We start from the raw sequence: 26,076 nt of genomic DNA, 5'->3' as shown, positions 1-26,076 counted from the left end.
AATCACCTAATAGACCAGTAACACAGAGCTGCCAAAGAAACTTTTTCAAGCGATAATGCTATACATACCCAATCTGGATCATCAATATTCAGAATTGCTGCATATATAAAAAAAAATGAAAAACAATGACTGAATAAACCATCATGTTAATAAAACTCTTAAGCATAATTAATCCAAGAAACTATACATTTATGTTTTCTAAAAGAAGAAGTTGGAAACGATTTTAATATAATCTTTATTGCATTATTTACTGCATCGCAAAAAACAACCTTTATAAAATAACAACTCACTTGCACTTATGAAATGTAACAATTAGCACCATTTGGAATTTAAAAAAAAACTTGCAATGCCACAAAACATAGAATACATAAAAGAGTAGGAGGTAATTTCCGATTTTGCTTACTGGGGGGGGGGTCCCTTGAAATATCAACAGAACAGTGTTATGGATAGGATTTAATTTTACCTTAAAGTTATTAGACAAAAAAAAAAAAAATATCGGGTTCGCTATATAGATTACACTGTTTATTTACAACTTTACGGGTTTAGTGCAGACTAAATGTTTAATTTTCTGATAGTGAAGGGGGAGGGCGACATGCACAAGAAAGGGCTAAAAGTGACAACGTTTAGCGGAACTTATTCCGAGTTCATCTTAATGTTAATTCTTCTATTCCTCAACTTCCCTTCTAAATGTCTTCTATTTATTAGTGAAGACATTAATAAAAAAACGGGGCTAGTCCCTTTTAATCATCTTATACATAAACTAAGTCAAGAAAAAACCACCTGTCATCAGTTCTCCACTCATCCAAGTCATCCACTCATCCAAGGTGTAGAATCCTCATGACCATTATTGCATCAATTAAAATTGGCCCTTCCAAAGATTTTGACTAAGATATAATTTATCATGTAGAAGCACTCAAGTTCAATTAACTATAGTTGTAAGTAATTAATCAATTAATAATAATCGATACAAAAATACATGTAAATGTTATTTCTACAAAAATATATAAATCTAATTGAAACAAAGGAATGGTAAAGATATCAATTGATTACTACTACTAAGCAAAAAACAAGCATTGTTCAATAAAAAATACGTTTAGGCACACACGTATAAGTAGAATTAAGCTTGTATAATAAGCAGAGGTATATAATAACCCACCAGCACCAGCGTTACTATACTCCTAACTATATATTGGAAATGGACACCTTAAATACGAACAAGTTAAATTTTGCTACTTTATTGAATTCGTTGATTAAACGTGCGATATGTTGTTAAAGGCCAAAATATAATTCTAAGAAATTTTGTGATTGTTTCTAGAAGATACATCTTTTAAACCATCCATTGAAATCGTTCTTATCAAGCATCATGCAGATGCATATCTTATCTTCTCTTTTAACTTTTTTTTTGTTAGAAAACAATTTTAACTTATATCATATGCAACAATAGACTAAGGACTAATCTTCCTATTAGTCTATTTTAATTCAATCAATTATTAAACGGTTTCGTACATTGTTGGTTCTCCCTATATCGGTCCGATATGGTTCTTCAGGGCTAGAGATTCACATTTAAAAGGAGGGAAATAAAGGAGGGAAATAAATCACATTTAAAAAATAAAGGAGGGAAAGGGTATCACCTTACGTATTAGACCTTCTTTGCCAATTTTCGGTTTTTATTCTGCAAGAACGCGGTTTTTGATTTAAACAAGGGTTCTCACGGTCTTATTTTAGGAATAAAAAAGAAAAGACAAGGGAAAAGTGTATAAAACGAGGCTTTACATTTTAAAAAGTGTGGTTTAAACAAGGTTCTATGTATTAGTTCATCGCCAATAATGAAAACAATTATCATTGCTAAGTTTCGACCCAGAGGTTCTAAAATTGGAACTAAGAGCACAAAACAAAATTTCTTTTTTTAAGTTGACATATCTAGTCGAAAATAGGCTTAATCAAGGAAAACCAACTTTGGCACACTTGCTTCATCAGTCTTTTGAAAATTCAGAATTTTGGAAAATTCAGAATTTTCAGAAAATGTTTGGAAAAATTTCGGAAAATTTTCCAAAAGTCCATAGCTCAAATGACACAACACACCCCAGGTTTATTCAAAGTCTCTGTACATATCAGGATAACAATACATTAGTTAAAATTATATCCACACTCAATTCGACTCACAACATATTTTGATTCGAGTTACTTAATCTGTACAATACCTGATTATCAACATATTTGTTTTCAAGATCACTGTGCCCCAAACCAATAAGATTACATGACATTGTCATAGTTACCCAGAATGAGAGGGGATATTATACTTCAAAGATAATTGCAAGGACAATATTTTTCTTTGTCAAGAATATGCATATGAAAACATGCACAAATCACAACATGCAGCTGAAATAGAGGCATTCTCTCTATTATAGGATGGTTTAAATTTGTTCTATATTTTTCCAGTACGGTGTGCTTTCATTTGAAAAATAAATCCTGTGTTCTATTTAATTTCTGTGAATTTACAGAATGAGTCACTGTCCCTGCTCTTTGGGCTAAGGCTTAGCAGCTAAGCCTTAGCTTATACATAACAATACTTCAAAATCAATCCCGAAAAAGGGTTACCCCTCAAGTTATAAGGGGGGAGGTTGAAAGTGCAAAGTTTATTTTTGTTTAGGTTATGATGTCTATACTGATTCAGGAGATGGGGGGGGGTTCATCGGACAGGTTATTGAACACATGGAATGCCGCAGCCCCTTCTGCATTTGCGCTGTTGAGTGTATGAATATGGTGTTGTATTTTGGTATATCATCAGTATTAAACAAGAAGTAAAAGTCGTAACTGAATATTTTCTTTTGGAGGAATGAAAGTGAAGAAATATCAGCAAAATCGAGGGACAATACCTTCGTTTCTAAACTTAATTCGGCATAAAATATATAAAGCCATGCCAGATGGCTTTTGGTTGCGGGGTACCTTTAACATTTAGATCCAAATTATTGTCACTCACTCCCATTTCCTTAGGACTAAATACTACCATCGCAAATTCAACCAGCCGATGAAGACTGATGAAAGGGATTCGGGAGCGTAATAAATTATTATCAGAAAAAGGCTCAATTGTAACTTTCATGTGTTGCAGTGACTATAAGATCAAAATTGTATGGGGTAGTATCTAAATTAAGGGTACTAACCCGTTTGTTTTGCCAACAAATTAGTCTAATTACGCCAACTAAATATGAAGTAAAATATTCCTTTATGAGCAAATCTAGTCGTCAATGACCCATGAAAATACACAAAGTCTCATGATAATTCTTTGATTATTAGGTAAATTCTTTTGGGGCACAAGGATCAATTGATTCAATCAGGACAGGTTCTTCGAAATACAAGACCTAATTTAATTTTTTGAAATTCAGGTATAGATCAGAAAATTAGAATAATAGTGGAAATATGTTTAATTGATAATTTGCCCGGCAGATTCAAACTATTCCTCTATTTACGTTATAAACCTTCTAAATACACACATACATACACTTACTTAAACCTATTGAGTTTAAAATCATGCCAAAATAACAATTCTATATGAAGAACAGATAAACACTGGTTCACCGGTCATGTCTTTGGGTTAAAATACGACCAGGGAGCAAACAGAGCTAGAAGTTTCTACTAGGTAAAAACGTGGTATATCACTGTAACCTGAAGGGTTTTCCAAGAATATTTTGATATATGTACCATCACTATACGGATTTTTTCTTTAGAGATTGATTGATAATGGAGACTGTGAGACTTTGCGACTCAGAGTAGTTCGGGGGTAGAGGGGGTGGTGAAAGAAACTAAAAAATGTATATCTTTTTCCCCAATAATATCCATATGGTAGAAATCAATTACCATATTACCGAAAATGCTGATTAGATACCGTATTTACCGACAGTATATGAATATCCTTGTCTCCGAGACTCCGGACATTCAATTCATATTTTACAACTAAATTAAATTTTATGTCTCAGCTTGTCAGACTGGCAATCAAATCGAATATGGACAGGGAAAAAGAAAAAGTTAGTAAACTTCGAGTTAGAAAAAAAACGCGGTGTAGCAGTGATAATAGCTGCAGGTTGTGAATTATAGCTGGAAAAATAAAATACACACCAAAACAACATGCTAACGTAAAAAAAAAAAACAATAAAAAGAACACCATTACACCTAGATAACTTTCTAAGCACCCAAAACTTTTGAAATATAGTGTAAGCTTCCCAGTTTCATAAACTTCAAACACAGAAGTTAAAATATTCAAATTTAAAAACCTAAATTACCATAGTTACCTTTTCACTTAAGCTATGAAAGTTAATACGTTTTCACTTTAAACCAAAGACACTTCGTATTAAATCACTGTTGAAACAATTACTTGCCATCTAACTTCAAAGACTTTCGAAATTCAAATTTAAAATTTTAGTTGGCTCATTTTTCATTTTTGAGTAAAAATCGATCACAAGATAACAGGGATAGTTAAAACATTATTTGTAAATAATTAAAATTTTAAACAGCAAATGCGTTTGTAACTTTATAATTGCTTTTGCCGTCTTTTCAATTTTCCCGTTTTCCGTTTGAATTTGTCTACCAGACGGAAGCAAAGTACAGGTGGTTTAAATAGTATTGAACAGCTTGGTTTTTTAGACTATTCTAGTCTGAACACTGGGATTGGAATTTTTGAAGGGGTTAGCCCACTTTCTCGCCGAAATAGAGGCGTTGCTTCGTCTTGGATAGAATGTCGTCTTGGCCTTGGGCTATTTTGGTTTTCTTTGCATGAAGGTTGAGCAAGTTTGGGCGAGTTACCACGCGATGAACTACATCTCGGCAAGGTCTCTGACTGACTCACAGACGAAGAACGCGCGCGGGATTTACTAATCGAATCAGCACGCGATCGTGGTACTGGCGGTCTACCATCACATGTTCTGGATAATTTTTCACTTGGAGTGCTATTTCGCTCGGTTATTAATTTATATGCATTTATTATTTCTTCCATTTTCTTAAGAATTATTTGATCATCTTCTAAGTCAATATTATTCAAATCTCGCAGGATCGGCGATTTGAAATTTCCTCCTGTCGGCGTGGTTGGCACTGATTTAGTAGTGCGACGCTGAGGATGTGGTGAAGCAGATGTAGCACGAGGTGCCCTATGTTTAGGTGAAGTGTTGGTAGAGTAAGAGAAAGTATCTTCTGTAATTCGTGATCTTTCACCACTTTTTCTGCCGCTCCAAGTTTGGCCACTTAAAGTCCGATTGCGACTCGAGTTAGATACCTCTGGCTTCTTTGGCATCCTGAACGAGCCACCTCTTCCGACTTGGGAACGGGAAAATGTCTGTAAAAAAATGTTAATTGTAGAAAGTAGTTCTTGAAGTAAGTAATTACTTGAAATCAAATAATCAAGGAACTGGCATAGAAGATTATGCTTAATTACCAAGTCAACAGCATAACCGTCCCGAGGACTCCAAAAAAAATCCTTTTAAAAATAGGACAACTAAAATCATGTATTTTCGAGCAAAATGATAGACGACACACATTACAGAGGTTTTACAAAAATTAGAACAAGCCTTAGAAATTGAAAAATAATTTTAGTGTTTAGTAGTAAAACTATTTTAGTATGAAAACCTATATCGACACTCTGAAAGTTTCAGTTTACACTTTTATAAAAACATCATTGTTCGCGAAACTTAGAGCTTTCGTTTAATTCCCCAATGAAATTATGAAGGCTATGCAAATTTCTATGTTTAAAAATCCTTCTTTTTTAATTTTTTATTATTATTCTATCAGAATTCAAAAACTTACCATTATAATCAGGGTCATTCATAAATTAATTCATATTGATCCCTTAATTACCAATTACATGTTGGATGGAACTAGGAAGGGTACATGTCCTATATATAGGAGAAATCGTAGATAGAAAAGAATGGTAGAAACCGGTTAGTGACTAAAAAAAGGAAGTATGAATACCCCTGTTTACCCAACTCCTTAATTTATTAAATTTAAATTATTTTTTTTTAATTAAATGCAAGAAACAAAGTAAGTAGACGGATTTCTCCAGTGAGCTTAGTTTAGAGACTGGAGCGTAAATCTCGATTTAACTCTAAAGAACTTAATATGCAACAGCTGATATAATCGACAATATCCCAAGTTGATAACTACTACATTGTAATCATTACGATCATCTAAAAGATAATTCAGATTTTTCGGAATACAAATAAATCTTTCAAAAAGGATTGATTCTATTTACTTATGTAATTTGTTCAGTAAATGATACTATCTAGAAGTGATTACGTCTGTCAAAATAAAGTTCGTAGCACCTTCTGTTTTTGGTATAAGGATTGACTGTCTTGGCGTTTTTTAAGGACATTTATTTTCCCTTATAACATTTGCCCCCCCCCCACATGTCAAATCACTCACTATTTTTTAGTATTTCTTCTTTATTTTTAGATTGTGAAGTCCCTAGAATTCTGAGACTGTTTTATTTATCCCGTAAGGTTTTTCACTTTTGTCTTTTTATTTGCTTTTTTCTTTGAAATTAGCACCCCTCGCATTGAAGTAGATTCCTCCGTACGCACCTGTATGCCAGTGTCTTTTTATGTATTCCTCAAATTCCATATTAAATTCACGCCTACTTTTCAAATTACAAATGATTGATTGATAAACATTTATGTCGGATCTGTTTTCACATTTTCATTTATTTTCCATCTATATTCTATTTAGCAGGTGACAATAGAGTCAATTGAAATCAACGATAAATGTCTCGATTTCTAGTAAAAATAATATGAAAAAAACTTCGTTTTCTTAAAGAGTTAAATAGGCTGCGTCCCAAAGTCGAACCTTAAAACGTACAGGAATTAGGAGAGGCAGTTGGGGGGCTGCCACCCCTCAAACCCCCCGCTTTCAAAGACTCTTTTGTACAGGTTTTTTGTACAATACTAACCCCCCGCTCTTGGCTTCGGAAAGGCCCTCTTTTAATTAACAAAACAAAAAACCTGTACAAAAGAGTCTTTAAAAGCGGGGGGTTTGGGGGGCGGCAGCCCCCCAACTGCCTCTCTTAATTCCTGTACGTTTTAAGGTTCAACTTTGGGACGCAGCCTCTTTAACTCTTTAAGAAAACGAAGTTTTTTTCATATTATTTCTGTACGTTTTTCTACAATCCATGGTGGATGTAATTTAATAATTCCTGTACTCCTCGTACAGGAATTAGGACTGCCTCTCCTAATTCCTGTACGTTTTAAGATTCGACTTTGGGACGCAGCCTCTTTAACTTTTTAAGAAAACGAAGTTTTTTTCATATTTTGTGAAAAAAAACCGCCCGATAAGAGACTTGAACCCTTGACCTTAGGATTAAGTCCCACGCTCTACCGACTGAGCTAACCGGGCATGTTTGAAGTCGAAATACCTGCATGTGTATAAATATAACTTTTAAATAACTTTTAAGAATTTCAAAAATTAATTTCTAAGCTAGAAAATCGGGGGGTTAAGATTTTCCGACGAAACTTTCCAGGAAAATTACTCGGAGAATTCCGCGTCGAATGAATCTTCGTACACCCAGATCCGATGTCGGCTGTGACCTGTAGGCGTGGCAGAAAAAAAGGGTTTCTGTCATTTTTCTCAAATAAAAATTTTACGGATTAAGACAGAATTTTTTGAAGCTTTCAGTCAGTCTCACCATGTCGAGCTGATCATTTTGATGTACTTGAATGTTGAAATTCGTAACTTTTAACAACAAAAAACTTAACATGGGCTCTTATGGGGAAATGGGGTTTTTCTAAGCTAGAAAATCGGGGGGTTAAGATTTTCCGACGAAACTTTCAAGCAAAATTACTCGGAGAATTCCGCGTCGAATGAGTCTTCGTACACCCAGATCCGATGTCGGCTGTGACCTGTAGGCGTGGCGAAAAAAAAAACAAAAGGAGAACATGAACATTAAGTGGCTATGCGTGGTTTCTGGAAAACAGGGAAGGAGTTATCGGATCGAGCTGAAATTTCGCGGATAAGCTCCTGGGCCCTAGGGGACCTTAACTTGTGAATTTCAGCCCGATCAGACAACGTTAAAGGGGGGGGGGGTTGGGTGGTCGAAACTTTCGGCCAGATTTTCCCCATGAAGGAAAAGTCGGAGGGGGATGAAATTTGGTAGGTTTCTTAGTTGGAGCTCGGGCTACGAAATGCATCCCTCCCCATTCCTCTGCGACCACTGGAACCGAAGATCGCTTAACATTGTCGTGGTTCGCCTCTTTAAAGAGGCACGAGTGTGCCTCCTTGATCCTTTAAATTCCCATTCTTACCTACATAGGGTTCTGGGGATTTCATACATTTTCCTTAATATTGGTCCGTTGGACCATCTTTCCGGAAAATACTGATATTAGATACACTTGCTTGTATATCCGACGGATATCTCTTTCCTAGAAAAACTACGACTCACTCGCCCACGCTCAATGGTTGGAACTGTCTCTACATACATAATATCACTAAGACATTCATCAGAACTGTAAATGCTAAACGAGATAATATTTTTAACTGATTTTATTCTGGATTTTTAAACCTTTGAAATTATAAGTTGGTGGGAGAGCTCATAAGAACCTGAAATATTTTGAGAATTTTGCTCAACTCTTAAAAATGAATATAATGAATTTTATTTCTAGTCATTTAAATAGTGCCTGGCAAGCGCGTGCCCAGGATTTCTGTTCTGAAAAGAGGTTATTTTTTCCGGGGAGGGGGAATAGACTTTAACGACGCATCAAAATTTGTTTATGAGTATTTTTGTTACGTTTTACGAATTGAAAAAGATTTCGGAGGAGAGAAGGGGTTCAAAACCTGAAACCCCCTCCTAATACGGGCTTTGTTCCTGGCATCAATTTTATCCCTATCTTATTTAAGACTCAATATGTTTAGTGCTAGTATCTTTTTTCCCAAAATTCTTCATATTCCCTAATATAAATTGGTCAGATATCGAAATTTTTTGCTATTAAATGTTATAAGTAACAAGTTGCTTATTCACCTCGAAGATAATTCTACATGTTTTTCCGTAGTAAGAAAAAAATTTGTAAGAGAGGTTTGGTGAAAGATTGCTTACGAGTATACAGAGAGAAAAGTTTTTTGTAAGTGTGGATGAGGAATGAGTGGCTATTGTATTTGGTGTATAGTTATTGATAATGTCAGTTTTGTTTGAGTTATTCAGAATTGCTGCTATTGCTGGATTATGCTATTGTATTTGCTGCTATTACTGTATACTGTACGCTAGGGCTGTTAGAGCACTGTAGTTATGATTATTGTGTATCATTTACTAATACTGTCTTGACTGCTTGTAATTACTAACAGCTTGGTTTTAGTAACAGTAAAAAAACCTCGAAACCCGTTTTTTTAGTTTTTCTTCTCTGCTATAAGATTGGTACTGTGCTATATACCACCTCGTATGCTTTCATATCCAATTCAGGCTTTACAGTCCTTTGGCTTATTCATTAAGCAGGCAATAGCGTTCATTAATGTAAAATAGATTTGCCAAAGACACAGAAAGCTGAAGCGGGCAAGACAAGTAGAGGAGAAATATTTCTTCTTATAAAAGTATCTAACATGCATAGCAATATATAACATAACTGGATATTTGTTTCTGCTCAAAAAGGAGTGATTCCAAAGAAAATGTTACGCTGAATTTGGACACAAAATTAATATTTATCTAGCGGACACAGTCTTTGCCTGATAATTTCTAAAAACAGTTATTTTGATGAAATTTGAGTGTTCATTGCTTATTTTCAAAAACAAATTTTAACAAAGAGAGTTTTCCAATGCATCATTGATTATTGAATTCACAAATATATTCTGATGTTTTTATCGCCTATTTTTGCAATTTTGCTTCCGAAGTACCAAAATCTAAATTTAACCTAAAATAAAACCTAAAATTAATAAAGTTACCACGCAAAAACTATCTTTAATAAAAACTTATCTAAAATCTATACCCGGTGCTTGGAATTTAGCAAATATAACTGTATTAGACAGCATTGGCCTAAAACACAAACAAACCAAAACTTAATGTCAGTAAGCTTAAATAAACAGAAAGGAATAAAAATACTGTCGGCAAAAGATATAAATTCTATGTAATTTTTAATTTCAATAAAAAATTTCTAGTGTTTATTGTGATTACAAGTTTCTGTTGTCTGTATTTTATATATACTACCTTTCCAAGTCGGTTTGGCTGAAAACCTAAAAATACCGTATTAACTTTTAAAATAATAATCAAATAAGAATTTATGAGCATTACAAAAACCTCGTTGTACCTTAAAATTTAGTCATGTTATTATTACCATCATTTATTTTTATACTAAATATAACATAAACAAAAACAAAAACTAGCGAAGAAGAAAAAAAAACTGGATCCCCACAAGCAAGATTATGAAGGGATCCACTAAACATTTATAAAACTACAAACTGACAACACGCACGAAAATGATTCAATAAATCAAAATAACTTATTAACCATCAACTGGAAATTGGCAAAAATTTCAAAAATTGGATCAAATAGGTGAAAAAAGGAGAAACAAGAAAAACAAAGAAAAAAATTGCATCTGAAAAAAAGCAACCAATTAAAACAATGCAAACTCCCAAATTTGGCAAAATAAAATAAAAAATGTTAAGCAAAATTGAGCGTAGTGGAAAAACTACAATTGCATAACCAAATTTAGCGTAAGACTTTGCGTGAGATGAAAGACAGCTTCTGGAACAAAAACTGTGACTCCCAAGTACAGTCACCTCAGGATCACTCACCCTTTCTAGTCCGTCCACCTCATGGGCAGATGAGCTTCGGCCGATACCATACTTTTTCATTTCTTCTTTGACTCGTTGCGATGTATATTTAGGGATCCTACTTTTTCTCTTCAGGTCATCACCTATTGCTGAATCACTCCTTTCAATTTTCTTCCAGTTAGTAGGCGGAGCCACGTGACGAGGCGAAGTTGGTTCATTCGATGAAAGACCAGATGAGTCAGTTGATGCATGCGTCATACTTGACTCGGGGCGATCTAGAAATAACGAATATTTAACTAAAATTACCCCCAACAAAATTTCGATAAGGAACTTCGCCAGGCCGTCTTCATTGAAAAAGAATTGAAAAAACAACAACAGGTTTTTCCAACTAAAAGTAAGGATCATAATTAAAACTTAAAAGTTTTTTATAAAGTTAAATTTTAAAATGATTTTAAAGCTTTTTAGCCCTTTAAAACCTTCTTATTGGAGTTAAACGGCCCTTGTGTTTCAGGCATCGCTCTTAAAGAGTTGGAACAAAAAATTGAGTCAAAATTGAATTTGAATACAATGAAATTGCCCTTTTATAGCAAGCACAATAAGTAAATATTGATAATTATGCATGGTCGACATGTGCATGGAGATAGCTTAAATTACCCTAGTAGTAACCACAGCTGGGACAAGTTGCGACCCACAACAGTCCTGGGTCGACTGTTGTTTATTCTCTGATCAGCTTGAAAGTTGGGCCTTGATCTTCGTTGGAAGCCCTTCCATAAGGTCTAAACAGATACTTTGATGCAACTTGAAAAAAAGGCAAGGCATCCGCGACACCAGGGAGGGTGCTGTGTCGACTAAGATTTTCAAAATGGAAGCTTTGTCAAACAGTCCGTGGTAACGAACTGTTGTATAGAGCGACCCGGCTCAATAGTAACCGAAACTCTAAAAAACGGAATTTTGATACCAATAGTTACATCAAAAGAATCACATTGTAATGCTAATTTTAAATATAGAAGTTTCATCAAGTTTAGTCTTACCCATCAAAAGTTACGAGAAAATCTGAGAAAATCTGCCTTATTTTAGAAAATAGGGGAAAACATCCCCTATAAGTCACAGAATCTTAACCAAAATCACACCATCAGATTCAGCGTATCAGAAAACCCTACTATAGAAGCTTCAAGCTCCTATCTAAAAAAATGTGGAAATTTGTTTTTTTTCCAGAAGACAGATCACGAATGCGTCTTTATTTTTGTTTTTTTGTTGTTGTTTTTCCCAGGGGTGATCGTATCGATCCAGTGATCCTAGAATATCGTGAGAGGGCTCATTTTACCGGAAATTGAAATTTCTAGTGCCCTTTTTAAGTGACCGAAAAATCGGAGGGCACCTAAGCCCCCTCCCTCAAACACTTTTTCTCCGAAGACACCAGATCAAAATTTTAAGATAGCCATTCTGTTCAACTTAGTCAAAAACCTAATAACTATGTCTTTGGGGACGACTTAATCCCGCACATTCCCCGGGGGAGGGGCTGCAAGTTATAAACTTTGACCATTGTTTAGATATAGTAACGGTTATTATGAAGTGTACAGAAGTTTTCAGGGGGACTTTTTCACGTTGGGGTGGGGTGGGTCGGGGGGAGGGGTCACGTGGGAGCGTCTTTCCATGGAGGAATTTACTATGAGGGAAGAGAATTTCCTCGAAGGGGGCGCAGGATATTCTAGCATTATTAAAAAAAAAAACAATGAGAAAATAAATAATTTTTGTTTTCACCTGGAAGTAATGAGCAGCATATAAACTTAAAACGAACATAAAATATTACGTATATAAGGGGGTTTGTCTCCTCCACAAAACCTTGCTCTTTACGCTAAATTATTTTTAAGTAACTTCAATTATTTATTCTACGGCCTTAGTGTTTCAGGGGTCATTCTTAAGGATTTGGGATAAAAATTCAAGCTTTAGTGTAAAGAGCAAGGTATTGATGAGGGGGCAAACCCCCTAATATACGTAATGAAAGCACACAAATATAGAAGTTCGTTACGTAAGCTAATTCGTAAGGTATAGAAAAACGTAAGGTAACTAAGAAAAACGATCGTAGAAAAAGTAAAAAAAATCTAGTTGCATTTTTAAGTAAACGATAATTGAAGGGCTAGGCCTCCTTCCCTACACCTTTTTTTTATTAAGACCGTCCGACCAAAACTATGAGAATATGCATTCATTCAAAAAAGATTAGAAATTAAATAAAAAAACAAGTTTTTTTTAACTGCAAATAAAGAGCAACATTAAAACTTAAACCAAACAGAAATTATTTCATATATGAAAGGGGTTCTCTCCTCCGTAACGCCTCGGTCTTTACGCTAGAGTGTTTTTTATTGTTTTGAAAAGTAGAATTATGACAAAGAGTCAAACTTTAGCGTAAAGAACGGGGCGTTGCGGAGGGGAGAACCCCTTTCATATACGAAATAATTTCTCTTCGTTTTAAGTTTTAATGTCGCTCTTTACTTGCAGTTAAAAAACTTTTTTTTAATTACAAGAAGGAATGGGACTAACAGAACAAGAAATATGTCTAAGTGGCACAGATCATGTAAGGAGCCTTATGCGAGTGACTCATGTTAATGAATTACTTAGGTGCCCTATGTTGGTGAATAGATTTAGTGACTTACTAAGATGACTTATAGTCGCAAATTTTCCGTTCTGATTTGATAACATAAGGACTTTGAATAGCGTAAGTCTATTATTTTAGACGTCTATTCGCTATTTTAACTCTGTTACTTAGAATAGTTCGTGAATTCAGTATGACATGGATTGAAGGGGGTTTGTGTGTCCATCTTTCACTTATGACTCCAAATCTTCAATACTGACTATAGAGATACTTTTTTTTTCGTTGGACTAAAATAATTTTGGCAACACTAAGCTTAGCATTTAATAATAGTATAAGTCTGATTATTGGTATTTTTGGACTGTTTGGTTGAAATGGTTATGGAAGGCTTACCAAGTCTGAAACATTAAACATTACTTTAAATTGTTTGGATAAGCGTGTAAATGGTTACTTTCACACTAATTAGTAGCGTTTATTTATATTTATTGTAGGTTCTGTGCATACAACCGTGAAGGATATATGAGTTTTGATCAGTTTTTCAAAATGATTTGAAACAACGTCCTCTAACCAATGTCACTTTCTTTTTTTTTAAATGGCATTTTCCTCTCAAGATTTTTTTTTTACAAAACTGGACGAGTTTTTTTTTACTTTTTGAAATCTTGATGTTTTCTATTTAATAAGATTTTTATACAAATGTCATAACTGAACGCATTTGCTGCTAAACTATGAAACCCCGAACAGGACTCTCTAATATCTGACGATTTAATAGTTTTACAGTCAATATTTGTTGAGTAAGCCACAGCTTGCATAACACAGAGCCGGAGTTAGGTTTTTTCTCAGGGGGGACAAATGTAGACTTTGCCACCCCTGATGCACCATTAATACTGTAAATATTATAATTGTATCTTGTTCTGCCACCCAGGGCTCTTGCTCCCCCTTCCTCCCTATATCCGTCCTTGGCTTAACATAAAGAGTTTGCAATAGAAGCAGTTTAAAGATTAAAGAGGAAAAGTTCTTTTTTCGGGCTTACATTTAAAACCAGTAAGTGGGTCGTCCAGCATATTTTCCTAGTTCCCCACTTTTGCTGCTAGTGCTTTTTCATGTATTTTTTTCTAATTAGCAACTTACTATAATTGTCATACAATGATATAAATGACTATTGTAAATGTCATGCATTATTTCTGTGATAATTTATAGAACATTAATGGTGTCCATCTGGGTGATGGTGGTTCAGTCCCTTTTTTTTCGCTCTTTTTTTAACTTATGTAAAGTAAGTAAGTTCTACCACATGCACGATCTCTGTTTCTGTAACTGGATAGTTTATTATGTTGTATGACTGATTCAAATAAAGAATTTTACAGCAACAAAACAACATAATCAAGTATAGAACCCCTGCAAAAAAAAGCGTTGTGAGAAAGGGCTGTATTACGTTAATTAACTGGTAAAGGATAGCAATTGTTAAGTTTCAAACAAAAATTCATTAAAAAAGAAGCAATTTCACAAACACCATCGATCGATAGAAAAATATATAGTACACTCAAAACAAAACTTTCTTTCTTACAAAGGTTGACAGACCTTTTGGTACATGAGAACACGGGTTAAAATATTGCATTTTTTTTTGAAAAGATAATTACACTATTCAATAAATCGAAAATTCTTTAGAGAATTTGAATTTTTTAGCAAATCCAACGCTTTTTTAACTTTCAATTTCCCATTAAAGAATCATGATAACATGAATCTTGCCAAATATTTTTTCATTTTTGTAAATTATATTAAGTTTCAACACGGACAAAATAAATAAAAGGAGTTGAATCCCGCTTGACATGAAAACAAGTAATGCTTATTCATCTCAATGGTGTACACAGATGTCTCTGCTTTCATCGTGGACCGGAAAAGAATGAATCAACTTACAAACTGCTTCCGAATGAAAAAATTAACAAGCTCTCTCTCTCTCTCTCTCTCTCTCTCTCTCTCTCTCTCTCTCTCTCTCTCTCTCTCCTCTCCTCTCCTCTCTCTCTCTCCTCAAAGAAGGAGATGAAATCTCAGTTCGTGTGGAATTTCAACGTGCGAGTTGAAAAATTTGTCTTCTAATTTCTACCTGTTTTAATTTTAAATTAGCTCTTATTTTTTAAATGAAAAAAACATTTTAGTATAATCCTATAAAAAAGGCAAGGGACTTAAATTGATCGCAGTTAATTGTTCTACCTCTTATGGAATTGTAAAGCTGAAAATGAAGATTTTAGTTCCTAGATATAGATTTCGATCCGATTCAGTATTCTATTTTCCGCTGAATTGTCTTTCACTGATGTGAGCTGTTCGGAATTTTAATGTTCGTGGGCGTGTCTTCTGTTGTAAGTTTCCTTTTCATTTTTCTTAAACGTTTATTCTTTTCCTCTGTTTTAGGGGCATCAATGGGGGGGATTGAGCCTGTTCTTCCTACATTCCCCCATCCTAGATTTCAAAAAATACCTTTTATGGTATTTCCATTGAAGAATGCCTTTTTGGCATTTTCTTTGTAAGAATGATCAAGGACAAATTCCCTTCCCTCTTAGATTTTGAAAAATAAACTTCGCTACCCCCCCCCCAACCAAATTTTGGCGAATACACGCCAATACTCTTTTCAAATTCTACATAGAAAAACTATTATTATCATTGTAGGCAGGGCAGCATTAGTTTAATGTCTTTTCACTAATTATTTAGTTTTATTCATTGTTGAAAAATAAATTAGACTTGGAATTATCAACTTCCTTTTTATTTGGAAGGAAGCAAGAACAAAGATAAGAAAATAAAAAAAGATGAGCAGACAATTTTTATTTCCTGTAAAAACCATGAACCGCACATTTTAAGCCCATTACTCTAGAAAAAACTGTTATAATATTTCCATATTACAATTAATCTATTTTATAATCCTTTGTTTTAAAACTGATCAATTTGCGTGACGCAGGAGATAATATTTATGATCACAATCTTACTTCATATAAATGGCAAGTGTCCGTAACACCTAGCCAATCACGTGCAATTACACAAAGGGAAGCTGAACTCGCTATCTCTCCAGAGTACTTTCCAAGGCAACGTTTTGGCTCACCCTAAGTAAAGAGCCATATGCCCTCAAAGTGTATTTTCTTATTTATTTCTCATCAGTTCGATTGAAAGGAATGACCGTAGAAACTACAGAATGGTCTCATTCGATTGGGAATGGAACGTTGTAGGGCCTTTTTCAAGGGGCAAATCTGATTGGACAGCAACCGTTCCCCTGCTTTGCCATTTTTTTCACATGACTTCCCCCGAAACTCTCATAATATCTACCAAATTATGAGAGCTATATATATTTTTGTTCAAAATTGGCAAAAGGTCCAATAAATACGGCTTCAAGAAAGACATGATCCGTAACTCCTGGGGCAAGGGAAAAAATGCAGAAAATAGAAATTTGCGATTGTTTGGAGACAGGTTTTAAAGGAAAAAAGGAATGCATGTTTGATCTTGCGAGCCCAATTAGCTCAAAACCTTCAGGGACCGTTTAGCAGGCCAAAAGGAACACATATTTTGCTGGGACGGAGATGGGGAGGTATTAGAGGTTCAGAAATGAGCCTATGAAAGCCAGAAATGTGTTTTGTTGTTGTTGTTTTTTTAGACCAGACACTCCGTACAGAAGAAGTTGTATAGAAGCTTTGAAAAGGGCTCATTTGATTGGAAATTTTAATAGTGCCTTTTTTAACAGTCAAAAATGATTGAGGGCAACAAGCCCCCCCCCCACACGTCCATCATTTCCCCAAAAACATACTATAAAAGTTTTGAGATAGCCATTTTGTTCAGCGTAGTTGAAAGGTCCGGCAATTTTGTCTTTGAGGGTGAACACCCCCCCATAGCCCTCAGGGTAAGGGTTGTAAGTTATACCCTCGGGCCATATAAGGTTTTTATAGAAAGCGCGGTCGTACAAACTTTGGCGGGGCCTTGGTTGGATTGGTAATCAGAAGTTCTAGTGGCCTTTTTAAGAGTCAAAGTGATCGGAGGGCAGCCACCCCCCTTCCACATGTCGTATTTTCCCTAAGCGAATCTGATAGAAAATTTGAAATAGCCATTTGTCAAAAAAAAAACTATCCAAAGATCACATAAGGTGGGCTTTGGGTTTGGCACAACCCCTCCCCCAAAGTCTGGCGGCAAGTGTTGTGAGCTATGCCCCTGGGGTAGCCTATATATAGTTTTTTTATGAAGGGATCGGCCGTGTGAACTTTAGAGGAAGGAAGCTGATTTGATTGGAAACTCCTATATTTCAAGTTACCTTTTAAAATTCAAAGGTCTGGAGGGCAACTAGCCCTCTCTCCTTCCCTGACATCCTCTTTTCCCTAAAAGCATCCGATCGAAATTGTGAGATAGTCTTTTTGTTCACAATAGTCCAAAGACCATACAACAATGTCTTTAGGTTGATACAACCCCCAAGAACCCAGGAGCAAGGGTTGGATGGTCGGGTAAACTTTCGATCGGAGGTGGCTGATTTGATTGGAAACTCGAATTTCTAGTGCCCTTTTTAAGAGCCAAAAGTGAATGGAGGACAACCATTCCCCCCAAGCCCATCATTCCTCAAAGGGCATCCAATCAAAATTTTAAGAGAGCTATTTTGTTTACCAACGTTGAAAGATCCAGTAATTATGTCTTTGGGGATGTCAAACTCCCCACAGTTCTTAGGGCAACTCATTCATTGTTTACATATAGTAGATTTTAATGACAAAGGTATAGATTTTGAACGTTAGTTTCCATAAAGACAAAGGGAAATTCAGGTGAGCCTTTTATAGAATGTTGAGTAGAGTGTTGAACTAAATCAAACAGGTTAAGTGTATACGGATTGTTTGGGCGTAAACTCAAGAATGACTGAGTATATTAATTTGAAACTTTCAGGAAATGGTAAGGGAAATGATCAAAAAGGCATCATTTGCATGCTATTACTACTACTACAGCTACCAAAACTTCTACTGGTACCACTGCTTGTACAGCTACCGAAACCACTACTGCTGCCACGACTACTATTGGACTACTCCATTTACAATATAGAGAGAAAATTTGAACTCAATCAAAAGACACTATATGGATGTACTGTTAAAAGTGTGTATCTCGAGAATTGGTTTGGATATTCAGTTGGAACTTTCAGAGAATGCTTAAAGGGGAAGATCATCTGACCAAAAGACAATACGTTTGCGCTACTACTACTCCTGCTACTAACTTCAAATACTACTTCTATTGCAACTATTTGTAAGGCTGAGAGCATTGAGATGAGCCCTTCAAGATGTATATGAGCATACAGGTTATCAAATGGACATATCAACAATGTTGTGGCAATGGCTAATTTTATTAAGTTGAAACTTCCAGGACTTGATGAGAGGGATGTTCAACTGACCAAAAGGCAATACGTTATGCTTCCATTGCTACTAGGAATACTGCTATTACTGTTAATACTACTACTAGTAATACCAATACTACTACTGTGACTACTGCCACAACTATGAATAATGGTAAGAAGGCCATTATAACTAAGGGTATTAAGGCGAAAAAATGCTCGCACAGGTTGTCAAGAGGACGTATTAGAAATGCTTCAGGAACGGTTGATGGTACTAAGTTGAAACTTTCGGCGTGTGTTGTAAGCGATGTTGAAGAAACCAGAATTGCTATGCGCACACTACAACTATTGCTACTACAACTATTGCAACTACGCAAGCTAAGAGTATTAAGGTGAAACTCTTAAGGAAAATTTAGTCATATGTGGAACTAAGACAAACAATGAGCATGTGGATTTTTCAAAAGGTGACAAAGCAATATCGCAAGAACGGCTCACATTATTAAGTTAAACCTTTAAGGGTAAGTTGTGGCGGATTTTTAACAAGCTAGAGGGTACGATGTGCATACTATTATTACTACCACTACAGTTACTGTAACTCATGGCGCTAATGATATTAAAGAGAACTTTTAGGGAACGTTTAGGGGGAATTTCAATTAAACGAAAAAATTTTGTGCAAGTAGATTTTCAAAAGAGCATACAAGAAATATCATTAGCAGCGCCGCTCAATAATAGCTAGAATAGCACTGAAACTTTTAAAGGAGCTAATCTGATTAAAAATTTCTAGTACCTCTTTAAGAGTAAAAAGATATTGAAGGCTAAGCAGCCCTTCTCCCAAACCCGTTCGTTTTCCAAACACATTCAGACAAAATTTTGAGACAGCTATTTTTTTTTGTATAGTAGGACGGTCAAACAGCAATGTCTCTAGGGATACTTGGTATGTCAATCCCCCACAATTTTTAACTGATCCATTATGCTTTAAAAACATAAATGTTGCTTTAAAACTAAATCAAAAGGCACTGTGTGCATGGTTGGCAATAAGATATCTCAGCAACAAGTCTAGAGCGACAGGGGGTATTAAGCTGAAACTGTCGGGGCTACTACTATTACTACTTCTGCTCTTACAATTTAAGTAATTCAAAAGAGTGTGGGTGTATCCAGGTTGCCAAACAGCATAGATTGGAATGTTTTGGGAATGATATTCAGTTTTATTTTTCAGGTCAACTTGAGGAGGTATAAAATTAAATTAAACAATACTATTTGTGTCCAGATTAAAAAGTGCTGAAAAAGTTTTTCCAGAATACAAATAGCAAGCCAAATTATGTATTCTTATAGAAAAAAATGACATAAAATATTATTTTTTCCATAAAAAAAGACTATGTCAACAAAAAACGAACATAACTTCATTTCAAATAAACTTTTCCCACAAAGCGAATTTTTTAAAGAAAAGTATTGACCTCCATTAAACCGAAACTGGGCAGAAATAAATTCAAGTAAACTTCCAATCGCAAAACTACCACAAATCAGTATCAATAAATGAATGGAACCCAAAACGAACAGACATTACAATAAATAACCGAGTCAAACTCAAAACGAGTAAAAACTAACATGAGTAGAGCTGACAACCCCCTCAAGATAGAACATAATTTGCACTTTACTAAAAAATGATCATGGATTCAAACCCAGAATTCAAACTCTCTTTATAACTACTCACTTTTATACGTGCAGAGAACAAGGTCGTATCCAAGATTTTGTCGGGGGGAGGGGGGTACAAAACCCATCAAAAACCCATCAAAATGTGTTTTTAGGCAATTTTACTACGTTTTTACGAGTCAGACACACATTTCAGGGGTGGGGGCTCATACTTCCTAAGCCCCCTCACGATATGGCCTTGGGAGAGATTTTTCGGGGGCATCGTTCAGGAGAATTTTTCACCAGGCGAGGACTTGTCTGGGTGTATTTTTCGGTTAGGCGAGAAAATTTCCAGCATTATTTGAAAAATTATCAGAAATTAGACAAAAAAAAACAATCGTTTTCTCATATTTAAGTAAGGAGAATCTTCCAGGGAATAAAAATATCCTTCCCCATTCGCTCTAAATTTTATATTGAAGATATTATCAAAGGTTAAAAGTTGTAGTTGATTAAAAATTTTGACTGAATATTTTAATTACAATCCAATAGTTTAATTTTAAAGCAGAAAAAATGAAAAAAGATTTAAACAATCCTACAATCGACCAATATTAAAACTAGGTACATTAAATAACGAACAACGATTTAGCTGCACGACGAACAACAATAGCGAAACAACAACAGATAATAAAATGAATTAAGAGGTCAACCAGTAAACTTAAAACGACCAAAACCTACCACAAATAAAATTAAAGCTATCGCCCCCTAAACTTTCTAAAGGTCAGAGCTCCGCTTGCGCTTTATTGAAAACGGCTTGTATTTTGAGCAGCGTCTTTTTATTTGTCATTACAAGATCAATGTATAACTTTTTAATGCATTTAAATCGATCGGCTATCTAAGAGTTTTCAATATATAGTAACTTGGTTCTTTTTCTTGGCAAAGTCGTAGTTCGGCACCGCAAAATTGCAGAAAATGCCACTTTGTGGTGGTCATTGAAAGATGCACTAAAACTATTCTGTTCAAATAAAGATTCCGTCTAAGATTGTTGGTTCGATAAGATCACCTCTATCAAAAAAAGGCAAAATTCCACATTTTTGTAGATAAGAGCTTAAAATCTTTTCAGTAGAATTCTCTAATAAGCTGAATCTAACGGTGTGATTTTCATTAAGGTCGAGTATCTTTTTGATGGTGTTTACTATTATATCCTTTTTCAAAAACATATATATATATATTCACTGGCTCGTATGGACACCATTAAATTTATTAAATTGTATGCATTTGCAATCAGCATAAAAAGCCAATTCATTTGATATATTGATTTCTATATAAATTTCTTTTTTTTAGAGTTGTGACTAATATTAGCCCGCGTTGCTCCTTATTTACAGTTCGCTACACGAACTGTTTGATAAAGCCCAACACGAAACGTCTAGGACGGTATGTTTCAAGCTATCTGGCCGAAAAGATAAGTTCAATACTCTTTGAATGAGTAAATTCAGTTTTATCTGAAGTGTAAGGGAGACAGGGGCTTTTTCGGACGGGGGCATGATCGGACAAACGATATTGCTCGTTCAGATATCGATACAAAAATTTGACAAAAATGTCAGTAGATGGCGAGCATGTAACGCACGTTCGATCAAATTCTGACTAGAATTCAGTAATAAATGTTCCTTTGAGAGGGTCAGATGCAAATTTGGAGGTAAATTTAAATTTCTAGCTGTATGTTCCTTGTCAATTTTCAGGCGTTCTGCAAGCTTTAGGGGAAAGCAGTTTCGGCAGGTAAGAGAGTGATCTATTGGCTACTTTCTAATTATAAAGTAATGTATATAATTTAATTTTTTTTTTTTTGGCAGCCATCTTTTTATTAAAGGTCACTGTGGGGCATTTCCGGACACAGATTACGGGGCATGTACGGACATTATTTCTTGCCTGTCCGAAAATGCCCCCATCATGTGAAGTTCAAAGTGAAGTGTTAAAACTCTTGCCAGAGTTTGAAATAAAGCTGCACAGACCTGCACAAGTTTCACTATTATTCTTATCAGTTCTAATACTTTATTTCTTTTCAGAAAATGGTACGAACGTATCCATTAGATCCAACTATTTCGCTAGTTTTAGATCCATCTATTCATGGAGGTAGAATTGTGCTATTTAGGATTTGTTTTTAGAATTGTTTTAAAATGGTAAGGTGTACCTAAATTTGAAAGTTCGTAATTTTTTAAACCTAAAAGAAATTGCACTATTATTTAATAGTGGAAAAAGATAGACTGTAAGCTATTCTGATATTAAATTAAACACAAGTTATCTGTATTTAATGAAGTAAAAATTTAATGCACATAATAAAGCTCTTCTATTCTTGAAATAAGGTTAAAAATACTTTGCATTCTAATCTAATCGCCCCTGTGCAGTTGTTCTTAAAGCTAAAATTCTGACTAACATCAAAATCCTAACATCAATGCAGTTAGATAATTCTTGGAAGAACGACTGGCGGGACTTTATAGAGGGAGAGGGGGAATAACATAAAAAATAAAATATATTTGATAATTTGATAGTTTCACTATTATTCTTATCAGTTCTAATACTTTATTTCTTTTCAGAAAATGGTACGAACGTATCAGCGAAAACGAGACAAACCACCCCCTGATCTAGCAACGTTACAAAGAGCAGTCGCTTCGATCGTCAAAGATGGTAGCTCTATCAGAGCAGCTGCGGAGAACTTTGGACTCAAAAAGTCAACAGTTAATGATGCCCTTAGACGATACCGTGCTGAACTGGATGCCCAGCCCGATATTCTGGAAACTGATAAATCTCCGGCTAAGGTCCTGCCATCTGAGAGACGTGGATTTTGGCAAGTTTTTACTAGAGAGCAAGAAAAGCAACTCACCGAATATTTAAAAGCAGCATCGCTGATGAATCATGGGCTGACAGGGCTTTCAACTCGTAAGCTTGCCTATGAGTTTGCAGTAAAGCTTAATGTGAAGATGCACTTAACGTGGACGGAAAAGGGAAGGGCAGGCCTAGACTGGTTCTCTTCGTTTATGAAGAGAGGAAATGAGCTATCAATCCGGTCTCCAGAAAATACTAGTCAAGCACGTGCTTCCGGGTTTAATGCTCCAGTGGTCAGCAAGTTCTATGACAACCTAGCAGAAGTTTACAGCAGGCATAAGTTTCCACCTAGCAAAATCTGGAACTGTGATGAAACAGGTATCCCTACTGTTTTGGATCCCCCCAAGGTTGTAGCCAGGAAGGGGGCTAAGCAAGTCTCACAAATTGCTTCAGCAGAGCGGGGAGAGAACACGACTATGCTAGCTTTCATCAATGCAGCCGGACGGGTTATCCCTCCTGTTTTTGTCTTCCCTAGAGTTCATGTGAATTGCCGGATGTGTAACCTGGGCCCACCTGGAAGTTTAGGTCTGTCTAACAAAAGCGGCTGGATGACGGATGACAATTTACTCCTCTCTATCAAGCATTTTCAAAGTGAAACAAAATCGACGAAGGAAGATCCTCACTTGCTTTTGATGGATAACCACGGCAGCCATATCTCCGTTGAAATTGTTCACTTTTGCAGAGAAAACGGAATTGTTGTGCTGACGTTCCCCCCACACTGTTCACATAAACTGCAACCCCTTGATATCAGTGTTTATGGACCTTTTAAAAACGGGCTACGTACTAGTTTCAACGAATGGCTTATAGCACATCCAGGTGGCAGAATATCGATCCATGCAGTAGCCGAGCTATCCCGACAACCGTTCCTAGATAAGTTCTGCCCCAGCAACATTGTTGCTGGGTTTCAAAGGCCCGGTATTTTCCCATTCAATCGCCATGCTTTTGGCGAATCAGATTTTCTCCCTGCTCTCGTTACTGACGTTCCACTAGCTGCAACTACTAACTCTACTACAGAGGCAGCAGATAACGGTGAAGTTATCCAGGACTCTGAACCTGAAGGTCCCGCTCCCGGTACATCCGGGACAGCTCCTATCACCCCCGAGTCTGTAAGGCCGCACCCAAGGATTGACCCAACAAAAAGAAATCCTTCGAATGGAAGAAAAAGAGGGAAAACCCGCATACTGACAGATACCCCTGAAAAAGAACAGCTGGAAAAAGAAAAGCACAACAGAGAAGCGAAGAAAGCCAATAAAAAAACGCCACAAAAGAAAATCACTAAAACCAAGAAAATGGTCGGTCGTCGACAGACCAAGGTGGGAAATAAGCGAAAACCATCAGCTTTCAGTTTCGGAGACCAGTTCATCAGAACCCGAACTGCCAGATGACATTTGTGATGATGAGTCGGACATGTCACTTGATTTGGGAGAGGATGATGTTGTGGCGAGCGACAGACCGGTTTCTCCCATCCAAATCGGAAAGTTCGTTCTCGTCAAGTTTGAATTAGGAAAAAGCAAGTCCTCGTGTGTGTATTACGTTGGGCTAGTCGAGTCCATCGATAACGATGTTGCTGACGTCAAGTTTTTGAGAAAGATTGGCCCGAAGTTCGTATTCCCAGAGATTGAGGACAAAGCAACGGTCGACAAAAAGGATATTGTCCTAGTCTTACCAGATCCTAGTTCCTCAGGTGGGACAGCAAGATCCATTGCTGGACATGTGTTTTCACGTGATTTCTCAGCCTTTAATATAAAGTGATGGTTAAGTACCAGTACTTTTAATTACTTTTCTTACTTTTACACAAATATACGAAGTTTGTTAACACTTGTGCAGTACTTTTCTTTGAGAGGTGGGGCATGTCCGATCATGCCCCGGGGGTGTCCGAAAATGCCCCATGGCGGGGCATTTTCGGACAGCATGACCAAACTTGGGAAAATCTCATTTCTGAAAATGTGGTTGTAGATAGGACAATGAGGTTGTTGGTGTGGATTGCCAAATAGTTTACCTTCCAAAAGGAAGTATAAACACAGTGATCGGTCCAGTACGGAAAATGACACAACCGAAAATCTGAAAAACGTCCGGAATAGCCCCGGTCTCCCCTACAATGGTTGAAATACGACCCTTTGAGATTGCTTTTAGTTTCTTCTTTTTCATTGTTATTATCTAGTCTTATGATTTTTTTTTTTGTATTTTCGTCAGATTTGCCACATTGTAGACTCATTTTCGTTGTTAACTTTTCTTCGATAATGACGGCTATTACGAAATATGACCAAAAATTTCAACTATATATTCAAACCATTAATATAAAAGTCTCACAGAAAGATCTATTCATTTATTCAGCTTTGGCATTACAAAGAAAAATTGTCTCCGAATGGAACCTCGTTTCAGTTTGTTCTAAAATGCTATTCTAATGAATTTCTCGAATGAGTCCATCCATCATTTATTTAAATTCACCAACTTTAAATTTCTACTAAATAAAATTGGAACAAAACGGCAGATGTGTGGCGGTACTTTTAAACACAGATGTATTACATAACTGACCAAGGTAGAAACCTTAGCAAAAAAAAGAAAAAAAGAGAAGAGCCTTAGGCCTATATAGAAATTTGCCAAGATAAGCTAAGCTGAGAGTTTTTTTCCCATATTCACTCTTAGCATTAATTATTAATTAGACATAAACGCAGTGATTTAGTGCTTCATTATACAGTTTTATTTGACAGTTAAACCAAGACACGTTTTATGTACTTCAAATTATGATCTTTCATTTTCATTACTAACTATGTGCAGTAGGTACGGTTATGCTAAGGCAGATCTCAAAGAACAAAATTCTACAATGAATTGAATTTTTGAAACCGTTTCGAAAGAAAAGTAGCCTAAATATGATGCACATATCCCCGATTTTAAAGGAGATCAGGAGGTCTCTCCCGCCCCGCCA

The 26,076-nt window shown here is 35.8% G+C and overlaps 1 protein-coding gene across 1 annotated transcript in view; it reads right to left on the bottom strand.

The window, feature by feature from the left end:
• Positions 1-216: 216 nt before the first annotated feature.
• LOC136026022 (GAS2-like protein pickled eggs) overlaps positions 217-26,076 on the bottom strand; it is a 134,808-nt gene continuing 108,948 nt past the window's right edge. Inside the window, exons 9-10 of the mRNA XM_065702175.1 lie at positions 10,750-11,003; positions 217-5,323 (exon numbers count right to left, since the gene is read on the bottom strand). Of these exons, the coding sequence (XP_065558247.1) occupies positions 4,640-5,323; positions 10,750-11,003 (938 nt within the window). The 3' untranslated portion in view covers positions 217-4,639. The remainder of the gene's footprint in view (positions 5,324-10,749; positions 11,004-26,076) is intronic.

This window comes from Artemia franciscana, chromosome 4 (genome assembly GCF_032884065.1).
Source record: "Artemia franciscana chromosome 4, ASM3288406v1, whole genome shotgun sequence".
Lineage (NCBI taxonomy): Eukaryota > Metazoa > Arthropoda > Branchiopoda > Anostraca > Artemiidae > Artemia > Artemia franciscana.
Note: the sequence above shows the minus strand (reverse complement) of the source record. Positions and strands in the feature narration are given on the sequence as shown.